Here is a 25,343-nt window from a genome sequence, read left to right on the forward strand (position 1 = left end):
CTATGTCAGACATTGTCCAGATTTCTTGCATTTAAGAGGTTGAGAGGTATGCACACACACCCTACTCTCACACAGCAGCACACACACACACACACACACACACACACACACACACACACACACACACACACACACACACACACACACACAAACACACTTTCTCTCTTATATAGCAACACACACACACACTTTATCTTACATACACACATACATACATACACACACTCACTCATCACAGAAACAAACGGAACTGCTAGTTTAACTAAGAGCTCACTATACCCTACATACTAACTGAGCAGCTAGTTTAACTTACAAACACACACACACACACACACACACACACACACACACACACACACACACACACACACACACGCACACATTCACATACTTTTTCTTTCATACAGAAAGAAACAGAACCACTAGTTTAAATTATATGCACACAGTCACTCACTTTACATACATACATATGTGTGTGTGTGTGTGTGTGTGTGTGTGTGTGTGTGTGTGTGTATGTATATATATATATATATATATATATATATATGCATCTAGGACATTTCACCGAAAGCACATTTCACCGAATCTCAAATGACCGAACACAATTCACAGAAAGCACAATTCACAGAAAACACAATTCACCGAAACACATTTCACTGAAAGTGGTATATGGCCTTGGCCCCACTGTAGTGCAACCTTGGAGTTAGTATATATAGTAGGGGGGTGTGGAGGGCAAAGCCCCCCACATATAAGTATATATCATGTTCGGATAAGAGTAACATATTGCAATTGCAAGTATGCATGTATATAGTTCAAAACATTTAAAATATGTGGGGGACTACACCCCCCACCCCCCCCGATGTGGGGGAGAATGCCCCCCACACCAACCTACTATATATCCTAACTCCAGGATTGCACTACCGTGGGGACATGGCCATATACCACTTTTGGTGAAATGTGTTTCGGTGAATTGTGTTTTTGGTGAATTGAGCTTTCGGTGAAAAGTGCACACTAATTTGACTTTCAGTGAAATGTCCTAGATCCATATATATATATATATATATATATAATGTATCATACATACATACATACACATACACACTCACCTTATTGGAATGGCTAGTTTAAATTCTGAATATTTTTACATCGGCGTTGGTGTGTGATAAATGCATGGTTTTCCTTAAAAGACAAGATACCACTACTGTGGTTGAGGTTCCAGTATGTCGTATCAGCACATACCATCACAAAAAAAAGCCGTGTGTGTGTGTGTGTGTGTGTGTGTGTGTGTGTGTGTGTGTGTGTGTGTGTGTGTGTATATATATATACACACACACACACACACACACACACACACACACACACACTCATGTGTGTATATATATATATATATATATATATATATATATATATATATGTATATATATATATATATATATATATATATATATATATATATATATATATATATATATACACTGCGGTAGCGTTGTCGCCTCACAGTAAGACGTTCTCCCGTTCGATTCTCAGCTAAAGCATCTTCTGTGTGGAGGCATGCGTGAATGGGGCGTGCCTTCGTTGAAGGTTGTGCATGAGGGCTGGTAACTCGACATGTAAAAATCCCTACCAATCATTAGTGGACCGGAGTTCCATTGTGGCGACCCCTAACCGGGATAAGCTGAAAGACACAATATATATATATATATATATATATATATATATATATATATATATATATATGCATCATTTGAGACTTCAGAGCAATGAAGCACGAGTAACTAGTTTAGTACTAAAAACTTCTTTGAAAGACAGGTAGATGAGTGTTTTCACCTTAAAAGAGCTTTGTCAGATCTAACTCCAGTTTACATTACCAGTTATCAACTGCTAATTACTCTTATCAGGAGCAGATATGCAGAACGTGTATAAAAGATGAGACGTATCCTACTGTACCTTGCAGAAACAGCCTTTGCCATACTTTTATGACCCAAGGATGAGTGAATTGACAAGGATTTCTATGTTAAAGTGGATAAATACCGCATCATGTAAACTGGAGTTAGATCGGATAAACCTCTTTTAAGGGCAAAAGTGCTAGTCTATTTGTTTTTCAGTAAACAACTCATTAGTACTTGATTAGTCTGAAATCTCAATTGAGCTTGTCTACAGTGAATGATTCTTTTTTCATGATTTTTTTTAAGATTCCCAGCCAGCAGTTTTGTTGCTTATAAGTACCAGATTTCCCTGTGGTATAAATATGTGTGTGTGTGTGTGTGTGTGTGTGTGTGTGTGTGTGTGTGTGTGTGTGTGTGTGTGTGTGTGTGTGTGTGTGTGTGTGTGTGTGTGTGTGTGTGTGTGTGTGTGTGTGTGTGTGTGTGTGTGTGTGTGTGTGTGTGTGTGTGTGTGTGTGCGTGTGCATATATGGATTGTGGAAAGCTTTCTCTTAACCTCTTAGAGCAAGAAATTTGGACAAAGCCGCAAATAATGGGGGACAAAAGCCCAAAAATAGGGACAAGCTCTAAATATTGCTCTTACAAGCTTCAAAAGTTGATAGAATAACAGGTTTTACATTAGGATGAATTTTTTGAAGGAATTGAAGTCTGAAACTCAAACATCTGCCATTTTCTAACTTCAGTTCTCAGTGATTTGCCAGAAAACCAGTGTTTTATGAGAAACAGACATAAAACATGAGACAAAACTGGACATTCTGCAAAATCTGTACAGTTTAGAGGTTTGAATAGGATGCTAGCTGTGACTGGTGTAGGCATAACCTTTCCACTTTCATAATAGTTCCTAATAGGAATTGTCTCTAATTTAAGATGAAATGTTTAATTTTTTTTATTTTTTGTTTAGACAATAAAATGCTGTCATCAAAAAGTCCACTGGAGACGCTGAATGAGCAATTCCCTGGCCTGCAGTTCAAACTAATTCGGCAGAGTGGGCCACTCTATGCCCCAGTGTTTACAGTTGGGGTTGAAATAATTGGTAAATCTTTTGAAGCATCAGGTCCTTCCAAGAAGACAGCTAAACACCGTCTAGCAGAAAAGGTAAGATTATGGCTTCAGGAAGCTTCCTTACAGTAGATTTAAATGTTGGATAACTGAAACAATGGCCCATATAATTATGTGAATTCTCTGACAAGTTGAAATTTAACTCATGCAAAAATGTTAAGATAGTAGGCACATCACGGGCTGGATACAAATCTTTTTTTTTTTCATTTTAGGTCAGTTACTCATGGCTAACATCACAGTTAATGTTATGTATTGCTAATCTTTAAAGATAAAGTTAATGTATGCCTACTGATCAAAACATTATTTCAGTTTGGAGGGAGTGCTGAAGTCATTTACCTAAAATTCAGTTAAAGCTCCTCAGTGACATTTTAATTTCATTGAAAAAGTGCATTGTAGCATAGTAGTGTTTTACAACAAACAGACCAGACCCAAAAGTTGACACAACAGACAGATCAGACCCAAAAGTTGACAAAAAGTTCAGTGGGGGATGTGTTAGTTAATACTAGGTTACCATAGGGATACTTTACTGGGTGTGGTCCTTTCTAATAGAGACATTGTAAAGATTTTGCTTATGCACAGTTTAGTAGATTATCTGTGTGAAGGATGAATTTCAACTTCTCAGTTTATTTTACTGAATTTTAAACTCCGTGATAACATTTTCCAGCAAAAAAAAAAAATCCTTCCTGTGTTGTCTTTCTGTAGGCAGGATCCAGACTGTAACAAGGTCTGTTAGATCCATACATTCTGGCAAATACAAACATGACTTGGTAATGGGCCTCATGATATTGAATGATATCACGTGCTCAGTGCTTACATCAACTTTAAGAAATCTTGAAAATGAAGTGTAAAATAAATTTGTAATATTTATTTTTTTTCTCTCCTGTAAAGGTTGTAAAACAAGTTGTAGAAAAATGTATGGAAAATCCTGTAGAAGAACTGAATAACCTACGAGAAGGGCTGGAATACAAAGAGTTGGCTAAGACTAGTGACCGTTACAATAGATGCTATGTCATGGAGGTAATGTGCATATTTATCACTTTGTCTCTGACTACTACTTTTTATAAATGTTTTGGGTTAATATTAAGAATAAGTTTGTTTATTATATATATATATATATATATATATATACATATACATATATATATATATATTAGTGTGTGTGTGTGTGTGTGTAAAATGCGTGACCCCTTCATTGACTAACAAATAAACTTAGTGTTTGTTGAGACCAGATCAGTTGCAATACAGTTTCCACTACTTGTTAGCATTGCACACACTTCAGTGAAAACCAGATGGACACCTTTAGTGAGGAACAAAAGTTAGTGACCAATATGTTGTTGCAAATAACGCAAAACCTATCTTGTATGGTATACATTTCTTAACTTGCCTCTGGTGTCATTTCAAAGATTCTGGTGAAAGTTCTGTGATCACCAACAAAGGCATCCAGTGTTTTGTTACCCTGCAGTGAGGCTGCTGGTACAGGACTCCACATGTTCTCTGTGCTAACAGTGGGAAGCACAGGAACTTTTGGCAGGGGGTGAGCATTTCCTGCATAGCTAAAAGATTGTAAAGAAAATGCTATTTGATATTTGTATTTTGTAATGTGAAATTTATGTGGTGCTTTTCTCACCGGGCCTGCACTGAAAATGGGCTCACCTAGGCCCAGTGGACTTTCACGGTAAACAAATGCAATAAATAAATAAAAATAAATAGCATACTTGACTGTTTGTCTAATAACCTTGCCTAGCATAAGGATCATACTTTGCACATACCAGTGGCTGCATTACAGAGGGCATGTGAGTCACAATGAGTAAAAGAAAACCTTATATCTTATGCCTTTTTTAGTTCATCACAGGTTCATAGATTAGTACTAGGCTATCTGCCCTTTTGTGCCATTTGAAGCCTAGCCAATTACCCCATGTGAGAATCAAATGCTGCACCTTGTGTCATTAAGGTAAACACCTTAACCATTATGTCATCCTCCCACCACTTCCAGGATGCATTGAAATAATGCAACTTGTGACTTTAGCCAGTGCCAAGGTAATAGAGTTTAGATGGTTTCTGCAGCAGTATGCTGAATAGTATTTACTTGGTTTACTGGGAAGTTCAGAGTGGGTATGGTCCACTTTCAGCAAAGACATAGAAAGAAAAGATTTGTGCATCAATTACAAGATGATGTTTGATCACATGGCTAAATCATTTAGTCTAGCATACTTATCGCATGTGGTGTTATAGCAAGAGTATATCAGTCAGACGTGGCACAAAGTGAAAATTCCAGCACAGAGTGAAAGAGCAACAAGGCCTATATTGATAGGAGAACTGGTATTCTAACAGTTAAACAGTAAAGTTATACTCCAGCACATCTTTTTCTACATTTTTATTCTTTTTCGGGAAAACCAAAATGGAATGAGACAGGTCAGACCACATTTTACTAGTTGGTTCAAATCATTTATGAGATTATAATAAACAGGTGGCATATCTGTCAACGTCTGGAAAGACTGAGGAGTTTGCAATAGCAGGTACAAATGGTGAAGACTTCCTTGGAAAAGGGATATGCTCCTGGTGTTCTGGCCACTTTACCCTTCAGCAGTATGAATTCCATCTTGGTTCTCCTCTGAAAATAGCAGTGTCTCATGGATACTAAGCTTGTCAACTTAAATACTGTATGTTTTTTGAACTTTACCAGACAATTGTTTATGATGATTTTTTTTTTTTATAGGTTGAAGTTGATGGGCATACATTTACTGGTAGAGGTCGAAATAAGAAAAGAGCGAAGGAAAACGCTGCAATGGCAGTACTCAGAAATTTCTGGTGTGATAAAACAGCTCCTGCTAAGGCAGATAAAACTATGTCTGTGAAAAGTGCAGCAACAGAGGTGAGCTCTTTTTCACTGTCTTTAAATACAAACATTATAAAAACTTTTAACAGAGAAGAATCACTCTTATGATGCTCTGAGAAATGTGATGCTACTGGGCTCATAGGGTTATTAGTTTTAACATCTTGAATATGCTCTCATATTCTCACCCTAACCTGATGTATCATCTTACTTATATAGAATTTATTACAGGGAGAGACCAAGCCATATAGTAGCATCTTCTGATAACAGGTAAATGTCCCTGGAACCCTAAATAATCATTAATTATGCAAGTATCCTCTTTTCCCATATACCTACAAGTTGTACAGCCCTTACATTTTAGATCCTCAGTCTCACTCCTTATCTCTGTATGTACAGCCCTACTCCCAATACTGGGTGAATTTATAAATGAAATATTCAATGTCATATTTTTATATATCTCATCTGATGTTATTATATACCAATATTTCTTCAAAATACGTGAGTGACTCTCCTTCAATAAATGGAGCATAGCCAGTCACAAAATACATGTCTTCCGGATACCTCATTTCTATCAATGTTTCTACCATATTTACCTTTCCAATCAACTTTATTGCACACATCCTCAATCTTCTAGTATGTAGTAATAAGAAGGTCATATTTATAACCCCTAGATAATTGTCTATTAACTATGTCCATGGCCACATCTTGGAATTTAACCTCCTCTGAACATAACGTTCTTGGCCTATCAAATTCAACACAGGGCAAAGACCACATCAAATGGCCAGGGTGTGCACTAGAAGCACATAGGAAGGTGTTTAGAGAAGTTATGTTTTTCTATATAACGTGGAATGTATCTCACCATTTAGGCTTTACAACTTCACATCTAAATAATGAATACTATTATTATAAATAGTGTATGAAAATAAACCAAAATAATTATTCTGTATTACCTGCATAAAATTATCAAACTGTTTCTGAGAACCCTTTACTATTAAAGATAAATCATCAATGCAACATTTATAAAAAAACTACATTATAAACAAAATATGATGCTCTATACAAAAATATTTCCTCAAACCTTCCCATAAATAAAAATTGGTATACCTGGGAGCAAATTTATCTCCCATCACTGTGCCTCTTAATAGCCTATAGAAATTCCCATCAAAAGAAAATCAATTATTATTCAAAATAAAACTAGTGATATTCAGCATACTGTGTAACCCATTGACATCCTCTAAATAATGAGCAATAGCCTCCAATCTGAATTTATATTCAGTAGAAGTATACAAGCTATTTGCAATCACCGTCACTAAAAATACCCTTCCTGCCACTTAACCTATTTAATCTCTCTAAGAAAATGTTGTGTGTCACTAATGTATGAAGGAAGCTGTACAACGTAAGGCTGAATAATTTTGTCCACAAAATTACAAATCTTTCCATGGGACCCCCCCCCCCCAACCTGAGAAACAATAGGTCTCCCCGGAGGATTCACCGTGTTCTTATGGATTTTAGGTAGTATATAAAATAATGGGATACAAGGTTTCACTACTACTAGTCCATCCCTCAGTATTTCTGATAATACACCCCTATTAACCAAGTTCTTCAGTAGCATCAGAATACTACTTAGAATTTAGGTAACAGGTAAGCAACGGATGAACCAGGCAGAAGCCAAGAAGAAAAATGCAGCTGCTATACTACTGGAGGACTTTGTGACTGTGTTTTTCCTGCCTTGATGCCTGCATTTTCCTTATGGAGTATTTTGTTTACTGGAAGAATTGGTGACTGTGCCTCGTTGCTATAGCAGCTGCATTTTTCTGTTTGGCTTCTGCCGGGTTCATCCGTTGCTTACCTGTTACATTATTTCAGTTATTTATAGATTTTTAGCAACGGAGTATTTATCCCTTGGTCTGCATTTTCTTTGTTTTGTTTTTTTTACTACTTTGAATTTGTTCTAGTGGATTATCATCTAACAATTGATATTCTAATGTGTTACTCAATAAAACAAGACACATTCTTTCATAAAAATCATCCTTCATTACCACTATATTTCACTCTTCATCATCTGGTTTTATTACAATAAACATATCTGTTTGCAAACATTTTAAAGCCATCTACTCATTCCTAGTGAGATTAACATTAATAATATATTTTATCCCCTGTAATCAGGTCAAAGGCAGTGTGATAAGTACCACTATCCCAGACTCTGAAGACACTTCAGAGAACATCACTGGCAGTCAGGACAAGACAGATGTGGGCAGTGAGAAAAGTACTGCTGTTCCAGACTCTGAAGACAATGAAGAGAACATCTCTGGCATTCAGGACAAGACAGATGTGGGCAGTGAGAGAAGTACTGCTGTTCCAGACTCTGAAGACACTGAAGAGAACATCCCTGGCAGTCAGCACAAGACAGATGTGGGCAGTGAGAGAAGTACTGCTGTTCCAGACTCTGAAGACACTGAAGAGAACATCCCTGGCAATCAGCACAAGACAGATGTGGGCAGTGAGAGAAGTACTGCTGTTCCAGAATCTGAAGATACTGAAGAGAACATCCATGGCAGTCAGCACAAGACAGATGTGGGCAGTGAGAAAAGTACAACCTTCCAAAATGCTGATGATATCATAGCTTGTAGTCAGGTTGAGGCTGTTCCAGGCAATAAGAGAAACACCACTGTCTTAGATGATGAATGCAACATCCCCTGCACTGAGGACATAGCACTCATGTACAGAGAGAAAATAATCAATGAAGACGTCTCACCCTGCAGTAAGTCCAAGGCTGATGTGGGCAGTGAGAGAAGTACTGCTGTTCCAGAATCTGAAGACACTGAAGAGAACATCCCTGGCAGTCAGCACAAGACAGATGTGGGCAGTGAGAGAAGTACAACTGTCCAAAATGCTGAAGACATCATAGCTTGTAGTCATGTTGAGGCTGCTGCAGGCACTGAAAGAAACACCACTGTCTTAGATGATGAACGCAACATCCCCTGCACTGAGGACGTAGCACTCATGTACAGAGAAAAAATAATCAATGAAGATGTCGCACCCTGCAGTAAGTCCAAGGCTGATGTGGGCAGTGAGAGAAGTACTGCTGTTCCAGAATCTGAAGACATTGAAGAGAACATCCCTGGCAGTCAGCACAAGACAGATGTGGGCAGTGAGAGAAGTACAACTGTCCAAAATGCTGAAGACATCATAGCTTGTAGTCATGTCGAGGCTGCTGCAGGCACTGAAAGAAACACCACTGTCTTAGATGATGAACGCAACATCCCCTGCACTGAGGACGTAGCACTCATGTATAGAGAGAAAATAATCACTGAAGATGTCGTACCCTGCAGTAAGTCCAAGGCTGATGTGGGCAGTGAGAGAAGTACTGCTGTTCCAGAATCTGAAGACAATGAAGAGAACATCCCTGGCAGTCAGCACAAGACAGATGTGGGCAGTGAGAGAAGTACTGCTGTTCCAGACTCTGAAGACACTGAAGAGAACATCCCTGGCAGTCAGCACAAGACAGATGTGGGCAGTGAGAGAAGTACTGCTGTTCCAGAATCTGAAGACACTAAAGAGAACATCCCTGGCAGTCAGGATAAGACAGATGTGGGCAGTGAGAGAAGTACCGCTGTTCCAGACTCTGAAGACACTGAAGAGAACATCCCTGGCAGTCAGCACAAGACAGATGTGGGCAGTGAGAGAAGTACTGCTGTTCCAGACTCTGAAGACACTGAAGAGAACATCCCTGGCAGTCAGGATAAGACAGATGTGGGCAGTGAGAGAAGTACCGCTGTTCCAGACTCTGAAGACACTGAAGAGAACATCCCTGGCAGTCAGCACAAGACAAATGTGGGCAGTGAGAGAAGTACCGCTGTTCCAGAATCTGAAGACACTGAAGAGAACATCCCTGGCAGTCAGCACAAGACAGATGTGGGCAGTGAGAGAAGTACCGCTGTTCCAGACTCTGAAGACACTGAAGAGAACATCCCTGGCAGTCAACACAAGACAGATGTGGGCAGTGAGAGAAGTACTGCTGTTCCAGACTCTGAAGACACTGAAGAGAACATCCCTGGCAGTCAGGATAAGACAGATGTGGGCAGTGAGAGAAGTACCGCTGTTCCAGACTCTGAAGACACTGAAGAGAACATCCCTGGCAGTCAGCACAAGACAGATGTGGGCAGTGAGAGAAGTACTGCTGTTCCAGACTCTGAAGACACTGAAGAGAACATCCCTGGCAGTCAGGATAAGACAGATGTGGGCAGTGAGAGAAGTACCGCTGTTCCAGACTCTGAGAATAATGAAGATTTCTCTTCATGCAGTCAGAACAAGGTAGATGTAGACTGTGAGAAAAGCAGCAATGTCTCAAACTTTGAATATAAGGAAGATCTCATTCCTTACAGTCAGGACAAGGCATTCGTGGGCAGTGAGATTAAATCCTTTATCACAGAAACTGAAGTTTTGGTCTACCACAAACACAAGAAAGTAGATATAGACACTGACAGTAACACAACTGATCATATGGATAAGTCATCTCTATTGAAGCGCTTACGTTTTCATTTGAAAAGCTTCCGTGTTGCTGTGAAGAAATGTTTCTATAAACTTTGCTGCTGTTATTAAAAATAATTTATATTTAAAAATACAGAACACTATGAAATGGCATCAATTAGAAACAGAAATCTGTTTTTCATGATTTTTATTTAATCAGAATTTTTGATTCAATAAAATCATAAATTAAATGTACTATAAATGGCAATATTGTGTTTTTTCATTTATTTGTTTCACTAGCCTGTGGCATTGACAATATGAGGGTTTTGTGATTCATGTGTAGCATTGTGCTTTGTATCAAGATATGCTACATCCAAGGGTTTTCACTTAAACATAACATGTCAAGTTTGCAGTGTGACCAACTTTTTTTTCTGCTTCCCTTTCCTGTACAAATTAACTTCCTGTTCAAGCTGGGAAAGAGATCTCACAAGTGGGTAATGAAACCTGAGTTAGTCAATAAACCTTCTGACTAGACACTACAAGTTTTGAGGTAAAATTTTCTTGATCTGTCAGCTAGTGATCCTTTTAGGGATGGAGAGATACACTGATTCCCCTTTACGGAAAACCTTCAACTACATAATTTTTCTGTGAAAACCATTTTCCTTTGAATTTCATTGTTATGCTAGAAAATGCTTTTTGTGGAACTGTCAGGTTGCTGAGGGAATTTTTGCTTATATAATGCTTGAGTGACAAAACTCTTTAAAAATCTATTGTTATTAACATAATCTACCTGTTTGTGTAGAGTGAGTCTCTTTGTGTGTGGGTGGGTGTGTGTAGAGGGGGAAGAATTTGGTGCTTTTGGTGATTGTCACTGAACATTTTACCTCAGAGCCTTAATTTTCCTGTCAGAAGATTTATTGACTCATTCAGGCTCTGCTTCCTGCCTTTGAGATCTCCGTTCCAGCTCTAACATGAAACAATAAGCAATATTCAGTCTTCATGGTTCTTGCTTCCACTATCCAGAAAAAGAAGAACGTTTTAGGGAGTCCTTGGATGTCCTGCTGGCTTCATCACTGCCTTATCTACGGGTGGGTGTCTGCTGTGCCTAAAACGTCATCCTCAGATCACCCATCTGTTCCTGCTGGTCACTGTGAGGTACCTCCTCAGAAAGTCAATAAGGATCAAGGGACTGGCACATCCTCTGCAGTTGTAGGGCTGCCCTCACCGGACATGGGAGAACTACACATCTGATATTGTCATTTTCATTCATTCCTCAACTGATGGGTTCACATCTGAGACTTAGATCTGACTCTCCCTCTTCTAACAGATCATCAGATCCCAGAACTCTTAAGCTCCTTCCTTTATCCATAATACCCCAACTTAACATATGTCACATCTCTTAAGTGGTCTTCAGATTTCTTTAGACTTTTTCTTGTTGTGTGTTAATTATGTTTATATAGTGCCTTCCTCCTTCCCCTCGCCCATATTTTAGTGTTCTTGGTCAATTCTTCCTTCCCTTTTTTATTGTCAGCTACCGTTATGGGAGTGGGAGTCTGTTCCAAAGGTGTGGTAACTTCTAGTAGACAAATCTGTCCCTCCAGCAGGTTATATTAATGTCACATGCCAGATTAAGGTCTTTAGAGCGAGTAACCCATGTACCATTTGACTTGCGGATATGCAGCATTTCCAGTAAAGCAGGCTCAGAGATTGCTTATATGCAAGGCAGAGATCGTCTCTACTTATGTATGAAACAGAATAAAGAGACAGTGATTTCAGCTGATCCACATACGACAGATGCAGAAAACCTTGAATGTTCCTTGTGAGGGACCTTTGTGGTCTCTCCAATTGCTGTAGGTACTTGGAAAGGTACATAACAAAAGGGGCATTGTGCTCAATTAATGGCCTGATGAGAGAAGAGTACAGGGAGGTTATAACTTCTTTTTTTCTGGAGGCAGTTCCCTTACTTATGAGACAAGCAATGTAGAATGCCCTTCTTACCACTCTGGAGACATGGCAATCAAAGATAAGGTTGCTGTCAACCTGTGTGCCCAGATCTCACACAGTTGAGTGTGTACTTAGGGTGTTGCTATTGATGTGGTAGTTAGCAGGAATATTGCTCTTACTGAAAGGGATGATAACACATTTTTTTGCATTGAGTTTAAGGCCATGACTTGGCACCAATCATTTGTTTGTGTAAGACCCTCTTGTAGAATGTTGACATCATTTGAAGATTCTATGACCACTCCTACTTTGCAGTCATCAGCAAACTTTGTCAGTTTTGTTAGTTCTGCTTGTACTTTAAAGAAATAGATTTAAAACAGTAGAGGTCCCAGAACTGATCCTTGTGGAACACCACTGATTACAGGTTTCCTGTTGGAGGTCTATTCCCCTATTTTGACTATATGTGTTCTATCAGTGAGCCAGTTAGTGACTCATCTAACGATATAAGAGTTGATACCTAGCTGGGTGAGTTTGGAGAGTGCCTATATCTTTGTTGATAAGGTCCATCACGATTCTCTCCATGGCCTTGCATATAAGGCTAGTCAAGCTAATAGGTCTATTGTTCCCAGGGACAGTGGAAGCAAAACCTTTGTGTAAGGGAATAACAGTCACCATTTTTCATTCAGCTGGGACTTAGACTATGACTGAAAAGAGTACCCAATGGTGTTGCTAATTCTTGTTGGAGCCCATGTAGGACGCAGCATGGGATGTTATCAGGTCCCATAGATGTTGTGTTTTTGGCCTTAGAGAAGCCATTTATAACCTGCTCTTTAGAGATACAAGGTAGGGGATAGGTGATAAGCATGTCATGGGGTACATGTGCTGGGGATAGGGGAGTGATGTTTTCACAGAACCTGTTGGCCAACAAGTTAGTTATGTCGACATGCTCAGTATATGTGGTATCATTAACTACCAGTTCATCGCAGATCTGTGCCTTTCCTTTTAAGTTATGGATATAACTAAAGAACATGTTATGGGTGTTCTTAGTTGAGGAAGCTAATTAGGATTTGTAGTATGCTTTGGAGGACTTCACAAGAAGTCTTATTTGCTTGTTTAAGCTGAGGAGGGAATGTTTCCAGTTTAGGGCTCGCTCTCTCTTACTCTTACACAGCAATTTCTTCTCCTTATTGTAAAGTCTGTTGATGGCAGTTGTCCAGTGGCGGCTGGTGACTTCAAATCAAAGGGGGGCTGCAGGAGACAGCTGAATGGGTGGGGTCAATGGGAATGGGTGTGGTCAACTAGAAAGGGGAGTGGCTATGATCAAAACCACAAAAACTGTAACTTTAATTAAATATGCTGCCCAGGGTGCCAAACCATCATTATGAGAGTCCAATCAAGAAAAAAGGAAAGTGTAGAAGAAAAAAATATTTCAATCCATTGGCTGCATGGCAGCTTACTTAATATCTACATGGAAACAAAAAGGTTGTGAGGCATGAAAAAATAAATTACTTTTTAAATACATTACTGGAATGCCAGTCAAAATCAAGTATAAAAAAATAAGCAGCACTCAACTCAAACCACTTCTCCTTGCACTGCGGTTATAATTATAATTCATATTCAGCTTTATTAAAGTACCAAGTAACATGCTAAAAGTAACAATCTCTGTGATACCCCCACTTGTAAAAATGTTTCTTATCCAAAAAAGACCTGCTGCCTGACAACAACTATCTACTTGTTTCATGGGGAAAACATGATCAAAGTAAAAAATGAAAAGCAAACAGGAAACAAGCTCAACATACATTGCTTAAAGGATTACTGCACAGGATATGGACCACACATGATAGATTGGCATTCTGTTTAGTTTGCCGGTAAAGCCTGTAATGAGCTCTTAAAATAATGTAATCCTGTCTTTTATTACTAATAGGTTCATAGGTTCATAGGTTCATACTAGGATATCTGCCCTAGGGCATTTATAAGCCTAGCCAGAGTATGTTTGGCTTTTGCCACCCATTTTAAATTAATTTTGCTATGCCCTTTTTCAAGGTTAGTATACTGTGCCTCTGTCTAACAGTGACACAGAAGTGATACCCGGGGTAAACCTACGATCTCCCATCCACTCATCAAGATTCCTCTTGAAGAGAGTCAGTGAGGGACTCTGCCTAACCTGGATTGAGATTTTATTCCAGAGTGAAGGGAGCCTCTGGGTTATGAATCTGTCCCTCCAGCATGTCCTATTTATTTCTGTGCTGAGGTTCAAGTCTCTTGAGCGTGTAGCTCGATGGGATTTGGATTTTTTTGAGGTGCAGCATGTCCCTTAATTCTGGGTTGGACATGGCTTTATACGTCAGGCACAGGTCGCCTCTGAGCAGGCGGTATGCCACTAAGTAGAGCTGGAGTTTCTTTAACCGGGCAGCATATGGCATCTGTTTGAGCCCTTTGATCCTCTTGGTGAGGTACTTTTGGGGTCTTTCCAGTTGCTGCAGGTGTTTGGTAAGGTACATCCCAAAAGGGGCATTGTACTCGATTATGGGACTGATGAGGGATGAGTAAAGAGGCATGATGACCTCCCCTAATCTAGATGTGAATCCCTTCATGATTAGGTGGGCTATATAAAATGTTTTTCTAACCACTTTGGCCACGTTGTTGTCAAATGAGACATTGCTATCAACTTGGGTCCCCAGGTCCCTAATTACTTCTTCTGTACATAATGGATTACCATCTATGTGGTAATTTGTGGGCACTTTGTTTTTGCCAAAGGGGATGACTATACACCTTTTGGCGTTTAGCTTGAGGCCATGGCTCTGGCACCAGTTGTCTGTTTCTATGAGGCCCTTTTGGAGGATGCTTGTGTCGGCTGGAGAGTCGATTATGCCACCCAGTTTGCAGTCATCTGCGAACTTGGTCAGCCACAGTCCTTCTGTGTTGGCCTGTACCTCTGAGAAATATATACCGAACAAGAGAGGTCCCAGGATTGAGCCTTGTGGGATGCCACTTGTAACTGGTTTAGAGTCTGACATGGCTCCAGCAATTCTAACCATGTGGGTTCTGTCCTTGAGCCAGTTTGCAACCCATCTAGTGACATAGGGGTTTATATTTAAGCTGATGAGCTTATCTATAATGCCCGAGTGGGATATTGTATCGAAGGCTTTTGCGAGGTCCAGGTAGGCTGTGTGGACCACCTTCCCTTCGTCAATGGCCTTGGTGACTGTTTCAAAGACGTCGACCAGGTTTAAGAGGCAGGATCTGCCCTTAACAAAGCCGAACTGGGTAGGATCCAGTGTCTGTAGGTCCCCAATATCTTTATTTATGAGGTCCATGATGATCCTTTCCATAGCTTTGCAGACCAAGCTAGTCAGGCTTATGGGGCGATAGTTTCCAGGGTCTGTTGAAGCACCACCTTTGTGGAGGGGGACCACTGTTGCTGTACGCCACTCTTTGGGTACATATCCTGTAGTAAGGCTGAGATTGAACAGTAGTTTTATGTTTGGGTTTAGCTCTTCTTGGAGTTCATGTAGGACGCAGCCCGGGACACCGTCTGGCCCCATTGATGCTGTATTTTTTGCTTTGGAGACGGCGGCTCTTACCTGAGCATCTGAGATGTCAGGGGCAGCCTCTGCTGGGATAGATATTTGCCCTTTGGTGGGGAGAAGTTTGCACTGAACCTGTCAGCTAGGATGTTGGCAATGTCTGTGGGTTCGGTGTATTTTTTGTCATTTTGGACTAATTCTGAGCATATCTGGGAATTCCCACCCAGGTTCCTAACATAACTAAAGAAAGCCTTGTGATTATCCTTAGTGTCTTGTGCAATTTTTCTCTTGAAGCTGGCCTTAGACGATTTTATGAGTGCCCTTAGTTTTTTGCTAATACTGATCAGAGATGCCTTCCCTTTTTAGGATTTTGCTCTATCATGTAGTAGCTTCCTCCTTCTATTGTATAGTTTGTTTATGGCTGGGGTCCACCAGACAGGACATCTGCCTTTGGACGATTGGGTCTTGGTTTTATTTGGGATTGCATGATCCATGCATTCCTGAAGGTGTTCATAGAATGCATTTATAAAGGATTCTGCGGTCTGGGCCGTATTTTCCACAGGCCTGGGGGCTTTGAAGGATTCCAACTTGGTTTTGAGGAGTGTGAAATTTGCTTTAGAGAAGTTTTTCACTGTGGTTTTCTGGGCAGGGGTGGGGTCGGGATGTGAATATCCAGTGAGATCAGTTTATGGTCTGATCTTACCAGTGAGGGATACACTTCTGGTCTGGAGCATAGAGTCCCCATGTTGGTGATGATCAGGTCCAGTATGTTTTCCCCTCTTGTGGGAGTGGTAACAAGTTGTTCCATAGCATTTGAGTTTATGAATTCTAGGAACCTTTGGGCTAGGGTGTTGGAGCAAGAGTAATGCTCCCAGTCTATGTTTGGGTAGTTGAAGTCGCCCAATATAATGGTGTTTGGAGAGACCTTCATATTTTCCAGTGTTCTCAGGAAGGCCGAGTGGGGTTCCTGTGTTTGGGAGGGTGGTCTGTAGCAGGCTATAAACTGGAAGGCAGTTTTACCCACTGTTAGTTGCACATGGATAGTCTCTGATGCTTCGTGCTTTGCCACCAACCTGGAGGTGTGGGTATCTTTGATGAATATCGATATTCCCCCTCCTTTTGTGGTTCGGCCCAAGTTTTGGGGCCGAAAAGCATGGTATGAGGTATAACCTGGTAGTGCTGGGGTGCTCTCGGGAGCCCTGAACCAGGTTTCTGTTACTGCACAGATATCGATGTTCTCCATGCTAAGGAGAGTTTCGAGTGCGTGCATCTTGAGGTTTAGACTTCTGGCGTTGAGTAGCATTACTCTTAGTTTCTTATCCCTTGTGATACCTATGGAGGTGGGTCATATGCATTTCAATACCCAAGGCTTATATGTTATCTAGTTATGTAAGTATTCTCTGCATGGCAATAACAGAAAGGCTTTCAATGTTGGCAATTTGTTAACAGTATGCTTATTAAAACTTACTTGCATCTTGCAATCTCAGACAAGCTTACCAGATGGTCGTTAAAGCATTGCTACTTAAACACAGAGCAACAGGCACTTTCTGAATAATAAGTATAAATCAACAGTATAAAAATATGACAGAAACCAGAACATTCTGCAAAATCAAGGACAGATGAAAAGCCATTGTAGTACTTGTGTCTACCTTGGATGGGGGGATAGTCTGCACATTTACACTGCATAACTGTTCCTTGCCTTGCTTAGACACATCCAGAGTCACTACATAGGGGAGTGGGGTGCAACAAGTATGTCACAATTTGAAATGTCTCTGGCTGACTGCGATGGCCCTGACACATTTGTCATACCTCTCAACCTCAGAGCAAGAAATCTGGACAAAGCCTTACATAGAAGTGGGACAAAGGCCCAAAAATAAGGACAATTTTTAAATATTGCTCTTATAAACTTAGAAAGATAATAGATTAGTAGGTCTTGCATTAGTATGAATTTTCTGAAGGGCATGAAATCTGAAACTGAAATGTCTGTCATTATTTTCTAACTTCAGTCTTTAATGATTTGTCACTAATTTGCCAAAAAAACACAATTTTATGAAAAATGGACCAAAAATGTGATTCAAAAATATAAAATAGCCACACAATACAGCTGGGAACCTGCAAAGAAGGGACACTTTTTAATATTAGTACTGCTAACTTGAGCAGCTGACAAAATAAAATAATCTACATGCATTTCTGAAATAAAAGCAATCTATAACTGATTATTACAGTTATTTATTAATTGTAAAAGCTCCATGTTTTCTTCCAAAATTGCCATTTTGTGGAGAGATTATTAGGGGAAGAGCAACATTTTGAGCCAAAATCGGGTACAGTTGAGAGGTCTGGATATGCCTAATTCTATAAAGCAATTTATTTGCACGTACCTCTCAACCTGTTAATGCAGGAAATCTGGACAAGGCCAAATATATTGGGGGAACATATAAACAGTACTAAAAATTGCTCTTGTATAAACTGAGACAATTGATAGAATAACAGGTCTTGCTTTAGCATGCATTTTTCTGAAGGCTATGAAGTCTGAAACTCAGTGTCTGTCATTATTTAGTAACTTCATTCCTAAATGATTTGACAGAAAACCACAAATTTTATGAGGAACAAACCAAAAATAAGAAGCAAAAATATCTTAATTCTGCAAAAATCTGGACAGTTGAGAGGTATAGTTCAGCCTGGGCTTTCTGAGTTTGCTGCCCTTCCTCTATAAAAAATCATGGTGGTGAATGAGCTTTCCCCTACAGCCATTCCAATGAACTGTTACTTGGCTATTTCACCCCATTTACCATAAACACTAACCGGGAAAAAACGAAAAACAAAAACCATAAACACTAATGTGCATACTGCTTTACTTCTGCGATGATTTGGACTTCATTTGAAAGTTTTATTTTGATTTTACAGTGCAAACACTAATAGATATCATATCTGCTAAACAAAGCAATGCTGTCTCACAATGAAAACAGACTTAGCATTAAAACTTCTCTGCCCTTGAAAACTCACATTCACTGAAACAGCATTGAAATCCACATTCAAAGAAAATACATTTTGGCAGTGGTAGATTAACTTTGGGTTTGGGCTGTGATTTTACACATGAAACATACACATGCTCTTTCATACACCTTCCAGATTGTATTAAATTATATTCCTTGTACAATATAGTACAGTTTTAGAGGGTGTTTTAAATTTGTTTTGAAATTTTTCCAGAAAACAATGAAACAAAATGCATGCACCAGTAATGACAAAACTGCCCAATTCAGAACATTTCCATCATAAAAGTCTACTCAAACTTCTACAGTCCTCCAGTATCAGTACATATGCACAATCTCTGAAGTAAAAGTCATCTAAATAATTCCACATTAAAGAGATCTATAACTAATGAAGAGGCTGCTGCTAGCAAAGAACTTTGTATTTCATTGTTTCATCTACAAATAAAGTGCCCGTTACCCTTGAGGAATAAATTGCCTATCTTACACTAAAAAAATGATAAGCTAGCAATATTGCAATAGGGAATGGATGGCAAACTGATAACAGGTTCAGAGTTACTAGGTATCTTCGCCAAAAAGGAGTGCAGCATCCACCCCCTTTGCAAAGTACAATATCAGCAATGCATCTATCTACTGTGGGAGTAGAACCCACAGCCTTCTGCATCAAAAGCAAGTATACTACCTGTTGTGCTACTAACAAGACAAGCAGACTTAGCATAAGCAGCACTAAACTTTTGCTCCCCTGCAGCTCTCAGCTTCTTGTAAAATCTACTCACTCAGCTGTATCTCTGAACTTTGCAGCACAAAGAAATCCGGAAAAAGCTAAAGTTTATTGTGGGGGGTACAAAAGCCCAAAAACCAGGGGCACATTTTAAACATTGCTTGTATAATGTTGAAAAGTTGCTAGAATAAAATACTGTATTACCACCATACATTTTACCGCCAAGCCTCAAACCCAGGACCCTGTGCAAAACAGTCAGAGCAACACACCACTATGCCAAATCGGCGGTTTTGTGAAAGAGGAAGATGGAAACTTAAATGGCTACCATTTAGTGAATTCAGTTCTCACCATAGCACAGCTGTCAACCTCTTAGCACAAAACACCTGAACAAAGCCAATAATGGGTGAATACAGCCCCCAAACATTCAGTGAATTCAGTTCTCACCATAGTTCTCAATCTCTTAGCAAAAAACACCCGGACAAAGCCAGTAATATAGCCCTCAAACATATTCAGTGAATTCAGTTCTTACCATAGCTCTCAACCTTAGCACAAAAAATCTGGATGAAGCCAATAATGGGGGAATACAATCCCAAAAATATGGACAAATTTCAAATATCCATCTTATACACTTAGAAAATTGCTAGAATAAAAGCTTTTGCGTTACCATGCACTTTCTGAAGAATATGAAGTCTGATATTCAAATGCGTGTCATTTTTAACATTTATTAACCAGGAAAGTCTGACTTGGAACTAAAGCTAATTTTTAGCAGAGGCCCAGGGAGAAACACTCCAGATAGACACATGTCTTTGTAAGATGGGAGTACACTAGAGGAAACAAACACAGGGAGGACATACAGACTCCACAGAAAAGGTAAGGCATCCCAGACAAGAATCAAACCAGAGAACCTGTAGCTGTCAGGCAACAATGCTCCTACTGCACCAATGCACTACCAGCTTTGCAAGGACATAAATACAGAAACCACAGATTTTATGAGGAATAGAACAAGTATGAGGGAAAAATCTGCAATGTTTTTACAAATGGTGGTGGGTAGGGAATTCAGGCTCCTGCCACCAGGGTTCAAGCCTTATTCTCTACCCACCACCATGTAGCAACTGGGCATTTTACACACACACACACACACACACACACACACACACACACACACACACACACACACACACACACACACACACACACACACACACACCTGCATAAAACTTGAATCCACTACCTGTCCTCCACAAAATGCGAATCCTCTGCAGCTAAGTCCATAAAATGCAAATCCTCTGCAGCTAAGTCCACAAAACGGCCGCTGATCCATGAATCTCCTGGCCCGCGCATGGGTCTCCCTCCACAAAATGGCCGCCCGCGCATGGGTCTCCTGCGAGAGATGGCTAGTCCCATGAGAGTAGTAGGCTGGAGCCTCTTTCCTGCGAGCAATGCAGTCCGGTGACCTCTGGGCTGGAAGGGCGGAGTTTACTGCCTTTCCTATCCGGACTGCCTAACAGAGCAGTCTGGAGCTCTGGAATGAGCATGCATGCGTGCATGGAGTTCTCAGGAACCATGCACGCATGCATGTAGTCCGTGAATTTTTTTTTTAATTTTATTTTTCAATTTTATTGTACAGTTGGGGGGCTGCAGGATGGGGGGGGCTGCAGTCCTGCAGTCCTATAGCACGAGCCACCCCTGGTGCCAGAGGACTTTCTTTTGTTAACCTTTTGTTCTTTTGCCATTTTTTTCTGAATGGCTATAAAGGCTATATGCATAATTTCCAGTTTATAGATTGCATATTGTTGGAAGGTAAATTATTGGCCTATACTTTTTAGGATGACTTGCAAGTTCACTCTTAAGAAGGAGTATCATTTTTCCTGTTTATTTATTGTATTTGACATTTGTTTACCAGGAATGCCTGCCTGGATCAAATGCACCTGTTTTCAGTGGAGGCTCTGGGTCTATATCACGTTGTTGAACTCTTAAAAGTTCGAACGTCATATGGTCGACACCATATGATCGAACTTTTAAAAGTTTGAACATTTCAACAGAGATCTCTGTACAGTCATATGGTCGACACCATATGATCGAACTTTTAAAAGTTTGAACATTTCAACAGAGATCTCTGTACAGTGTGGGATGGGAAGAGTTCCCTTTTCTGCACTATAGTGTGATCTCGAAGTTGGTATATTTAAAGAGTGGGGGGTGCAGGGGGGGGGGGCTTGACCCCCTTCTTAAACCATTCAGGTAGTTTTTTTCTTTGTTTTTTTTATTACATTTTTTAACTTTTAAAAGTTCGATCATATGGTGTCGACCATAAGACGTTCGAACTTTTAAAAGTTCAATTATGAAATATAGACACGGAAAACTCCCAAGTTATAGACATCAAGATATATACATGCATCAGAAACAGATTAAAAACTTCAACTACAGAGTAGGAAAGCAGCTGGACCATATAACATCATGGGTAAGGTACTATGGGAATGTATTAAAGATCTAGCAGCAGTAATAATGGACATCTTCAATACTTCCCTACAACTAGCTGCTTCAAGGAGATGACTATCATTCCTTTAGCCATGAAACCACAACCAACAACTTTAAATGACTACCGACCAGTGGCTTTAACCTTGATAGTGATGAAATGCTTTGAGATGCTGGTTAAAGATCACATAGCCTCAATCATACCAGAGACTCTGGACATATTGCAGTTTACAGGAAGAACCATAGTACAGTGGATGCCATCCTCCTAGCAGTCCATGAAACCTTAACCCACTTGGAAGGCAAGAACTGCAGTGCAAGACTACTATTCATAGACTTCACTTCTGCCTACAATACTGTCATCCCTCAGAATCTAATAATGAAACTACTACAGGTGGGCATAAACTCACACTTATGAAATTGGATTCTAAGCTTCCTCACAGAAAGGCCTGAAAGGGTTTGTGTGGGTGGCAACAGTTCCAAAAGCATAACTCTGAATACAGGAGTACCACAGGGGTGCATCTTAAGTCTTCTCCTATTCACCTTGCTGACACATGACTGCATGGCCAGACATGAGTCCAATAACATCATTAAATTCGTGGATGACACCATGGTCATAGGTCTTGTCAGAGACGGAGAGGAGACGGCCTATAGGAATGAGATTGAACATCTGTTGGGCTGGTGTGACAACAACTTAGTGCTAAATGTCAACAAGACTAAGGAACTAATTGTGGATTTCAGAAGGTCTCAAGAACCACACCAACCTCTAGAGATAAAAGTGATGACATTGGAAAGGGTCAAAAGTACAAAGTTTCTGGGAGTACATATCACTGAGGACCTGTCCTGGTCAGTCCATGTATCTTACAGGGTCATAAAAGCTCAGCAAATCTTGAACTTCCTAAGGAAACTGAGGAAGGCAAAACTATTGAAGACCACCCTCTAAACTTCTTACAGGGGTACCATCGAAAGCATCCTTACCAATAACATCACTGCCTGGTATGGGGGCAGGAACACCTCTGATCGTAAGCCTCTTAGGTGAGTTGCAAGGGCAGCAGAGAAAAATCATTGGTTCCTCCCTTGCAGCTCTGGAAGATCTACATGAATCATGTTGCATCAGTAGAGCCAGGAAGATATCCAATGATCCATCACATCCTGCAAACAGTATGTTCTCCTGACTCCTTCAGGTAGGAGATGCAGACGTATGCACTGTAGAACTTGTAGACTTAACTTTTTCTTTACTTTCTCCATCAGACTACTGAACTCTTGTGAGACTGTCAACGCATTCTTCCCCTCCTACCACATAGTTATGCTATTTATCAGACTGCACAGATCCTTACATATCCAGGCTTTGTTATACTATAAGTATTAAACTTTTCATGTGCAGTAATTAACTGATGTGTATATTTAACGTTGGTTCACACCTTACCTTACCATATAACTCTATGAGATGTGCATATTTAACGTAGCTTCACACCTTACCTTACCATAGGACTCTATGAAGCAGACCTCTCAATCGTACCGAATTTCTCGGTAAATACCGAGTTTGAGGACAAAATATTGGGGTGCCACGAATTTACGAGTGGCTAATTTCCGAATTTTGGCGGTCGCTGGTTTTTTTTTTTTTTTTTTAGAATTTGCTCCTGATGTCACTGTCAAAAGGCAGGCAGACAACCTGATTGTCAGAATGCACAGCCAATGAGGCATTCATTCGTAGTGTGTTGTACTTCCTTTAATTTAACTTGCTCTGAAGGCGCCAATGCACCACATGTTTTATTCAAGCACTAGTGAGTGCAGCAAAGCGACATTAGCTTTTTCTTGTCCAGAGTCAGGGTAAAACAAGATTGTAAGGCTTAACATATATTGCCTTTGCCTTATGTGTAAAGCGAGCTATGAGAAACAAGCTGAAAAGGAACGGCATGGCAGTCTGCGTGCAGACGGTAGATATTGCTTTTTAAGCTTTTCATTCTGCAGAATGTGACTCAGAATGTATATTCCGTTATGCATTTGTGTTTTTTTTTTCTGTTTTAAGTCCTGGCAAGCTGAAATGAGAAACAGGCTAATCATGCGGCATACAGTTTTATGTGCGAGAATGTCAGATGTGTTGTGAATTTTATTTTGAATCAGTGCAGGGTAAAACAAGTTGTAAGGCTTAATATTTTCTTTGCCTTATGTGTATGCGAGAGCCAAGAGAAACAAGCTGAAAAGGAAATGGCATGGCATTCTGCGTGCAGACATTATGTATTTCTGTTTTTTTTCTGTTTGAAGTCCTGGTAAGCTGAAATGAGAAACAGGCAAAGGTGGCAGACAGTTGAAGTTCTTATGCACGAGAAAGAATGGCAATTGTTTATTTTAGGTCAGTGAGGATGACTGCAAATGGGGCTAGTTGAAAGCCGGGTCACAGGACGTCAGTACAGTCATTATGCTTGCTTGTCTGTTAGCTTATTTTAACTGTTCTTTAGATTTAATTTGATCTTTTGTTTAGACTTCAAGTTTCACCAAAGCAAAAGAAAACGCAATGCTTGTTACAGTAATGGGTAAAAGGGTGGCATGGAGTTTAAGAAAAGACATAGAAAATATTTTCAATCCATTGGCTGCATGGCAGCTTACTTAATATCTACATGGAAACAAAAGGTTGTGAGGCATGAAAAAAAATTACTTTTTAAATACATTACTGGAATGCCAGTCAAAATCAAGTATAAAAAATAAGCAGCACTCAACTCAAACCACTTCTCCTTGCACTGCAGTTCTAATTATAATTTATATTCAGCTTTATTAAAGTACAAAGTAACATGCTAAAAGTAGCAATCCCTGTGATACCCAACTTGTAAAAATGTTTCTTAGCCTAAAAAGAAGTGCTGCCTGACAACAACTATCTTCTTGTTTCATGGGGAAACATGATCAAAGTAAAAAATGAAAAGCAAACAGGAAACAAGCTCAACATACATTGCTTAAAGGATTACTGCACAGGATATGGACCACACATGATAGATTGGCATTCTGTTTAGTTTGCCGGTAAAGCCTGTAATGAGCTCTTAAAATAATGTAATCCTGTCTTTTATTACTAATAGGTTCATAGGTTCATACTAGGATATCTGCCCTAGGGCATTTATAAGCCTAGCCAGAGTATGTTTGGCTTTTGCCACCCATTTTAAATTAATTTTGCTATGCCCTTTTTCAAGGTTAGTATACTGTGCCTCTGTCTAACAGTGACACAGAAGTGATACCCGGGGTAAACCTACGATCTCCCATCCACTCATCAAGATTCCTCTTGAAGAGAGTCAGTGAGGGACTCTGCCTAACCTGGATTGAGATTTTATTCCAGAGTGAAGGGAGCCTCTGGGTTATGAATCTGTCCCTCCAGCATGTCTATTTATTTCTGTGCTGAGGTTCAAG

General features: G+C 39.9%; 2 protein-coding genes across 4 annotated transcripts in view; one reads left to right on the plus strand and one right to left on the minus strand.

The window, feature by feature from the left end:
- Nucleotides 1-25,343, minus strand: part of VWCE (von Willebrand factor C and EGF domains) — a 2,001,707-nt gene that overhangs the window by 91,002 nt on the left and 1,885,362 nt on the right. The window lies entirely within an intron of this gene.
- Nucleotides 2,850-10,481, plus strand: LOC122791780. 3 transcript variants are annotated; one of them, XM_044059706.1, is made up of 4 exons: nt 2,850-3,038; nt 3,891-4,019; nt 5,719-5,874; nt 8,002-10,481. In XM_044059706.1, exons 1-4 carry the CDS (start codon nt 2,853-2,855, stop codon nt 10,435-10,437), a joined length of 2,907 nt encoding a protein of 968 aa, XP_043915641.1. In that variant the 5' UTR covers nt 2,850-2,852; the 3' UTR covers nt 10,438-10,481. The 3 variants fall into 3 exon arrangements, with proteins under 3 accessions (XP_043915641.1, XP_043915642.1, XP_043915643.1); XM_044059707.1 differs by lacking the exon at nt 2,850-3,038 and adding an exon at nt 3,480-3,769; XM_044059708.1 differs by lacking the exon at nt 2,850-3,038 and adding an exon at nt 3,480-3,726.

Source organism: Protopterus annectens, chromosome 17.part0, assembly GCF_019279795.1.
Source record: "Protopterus annectens isolate FY-2018-M chromosome 17.part0, PAN1.0, whole genome shotgun sequence".
Taxonomy (NCBI): domain Eukaryota; kingdom Metazoa; phylum Chordata; order Ceratodontiformes; family Protopteridae; genus Protopterus; species Protopterus annectens.

Excerpts from the sequence above, each read along its gene's own strand:
- LOC122791780 (XM_044059706.1), top strand. The coding sequence starts at position 2,853 with ATGCTGTCATCAAAAAGTCCACTGGAGACGCTGAATGAGCAATTCCCT. Across the intron at positions 4,020-5,718 it reads ATAGATGCTATGTCATGGAG|GTTGAAGTTGATGGGCATAC; the intron begins GTAATGTGCATA and ends TTTTTTTTATAG. Across the intron at positions 5,875-8,001 it reads TGAAAAGTGCAGCAACAGAG|GTCAAAGGCAGTGTGATAAG; the intron begins GTGAGCTCTTTT and ends CCCTGTAATCAG.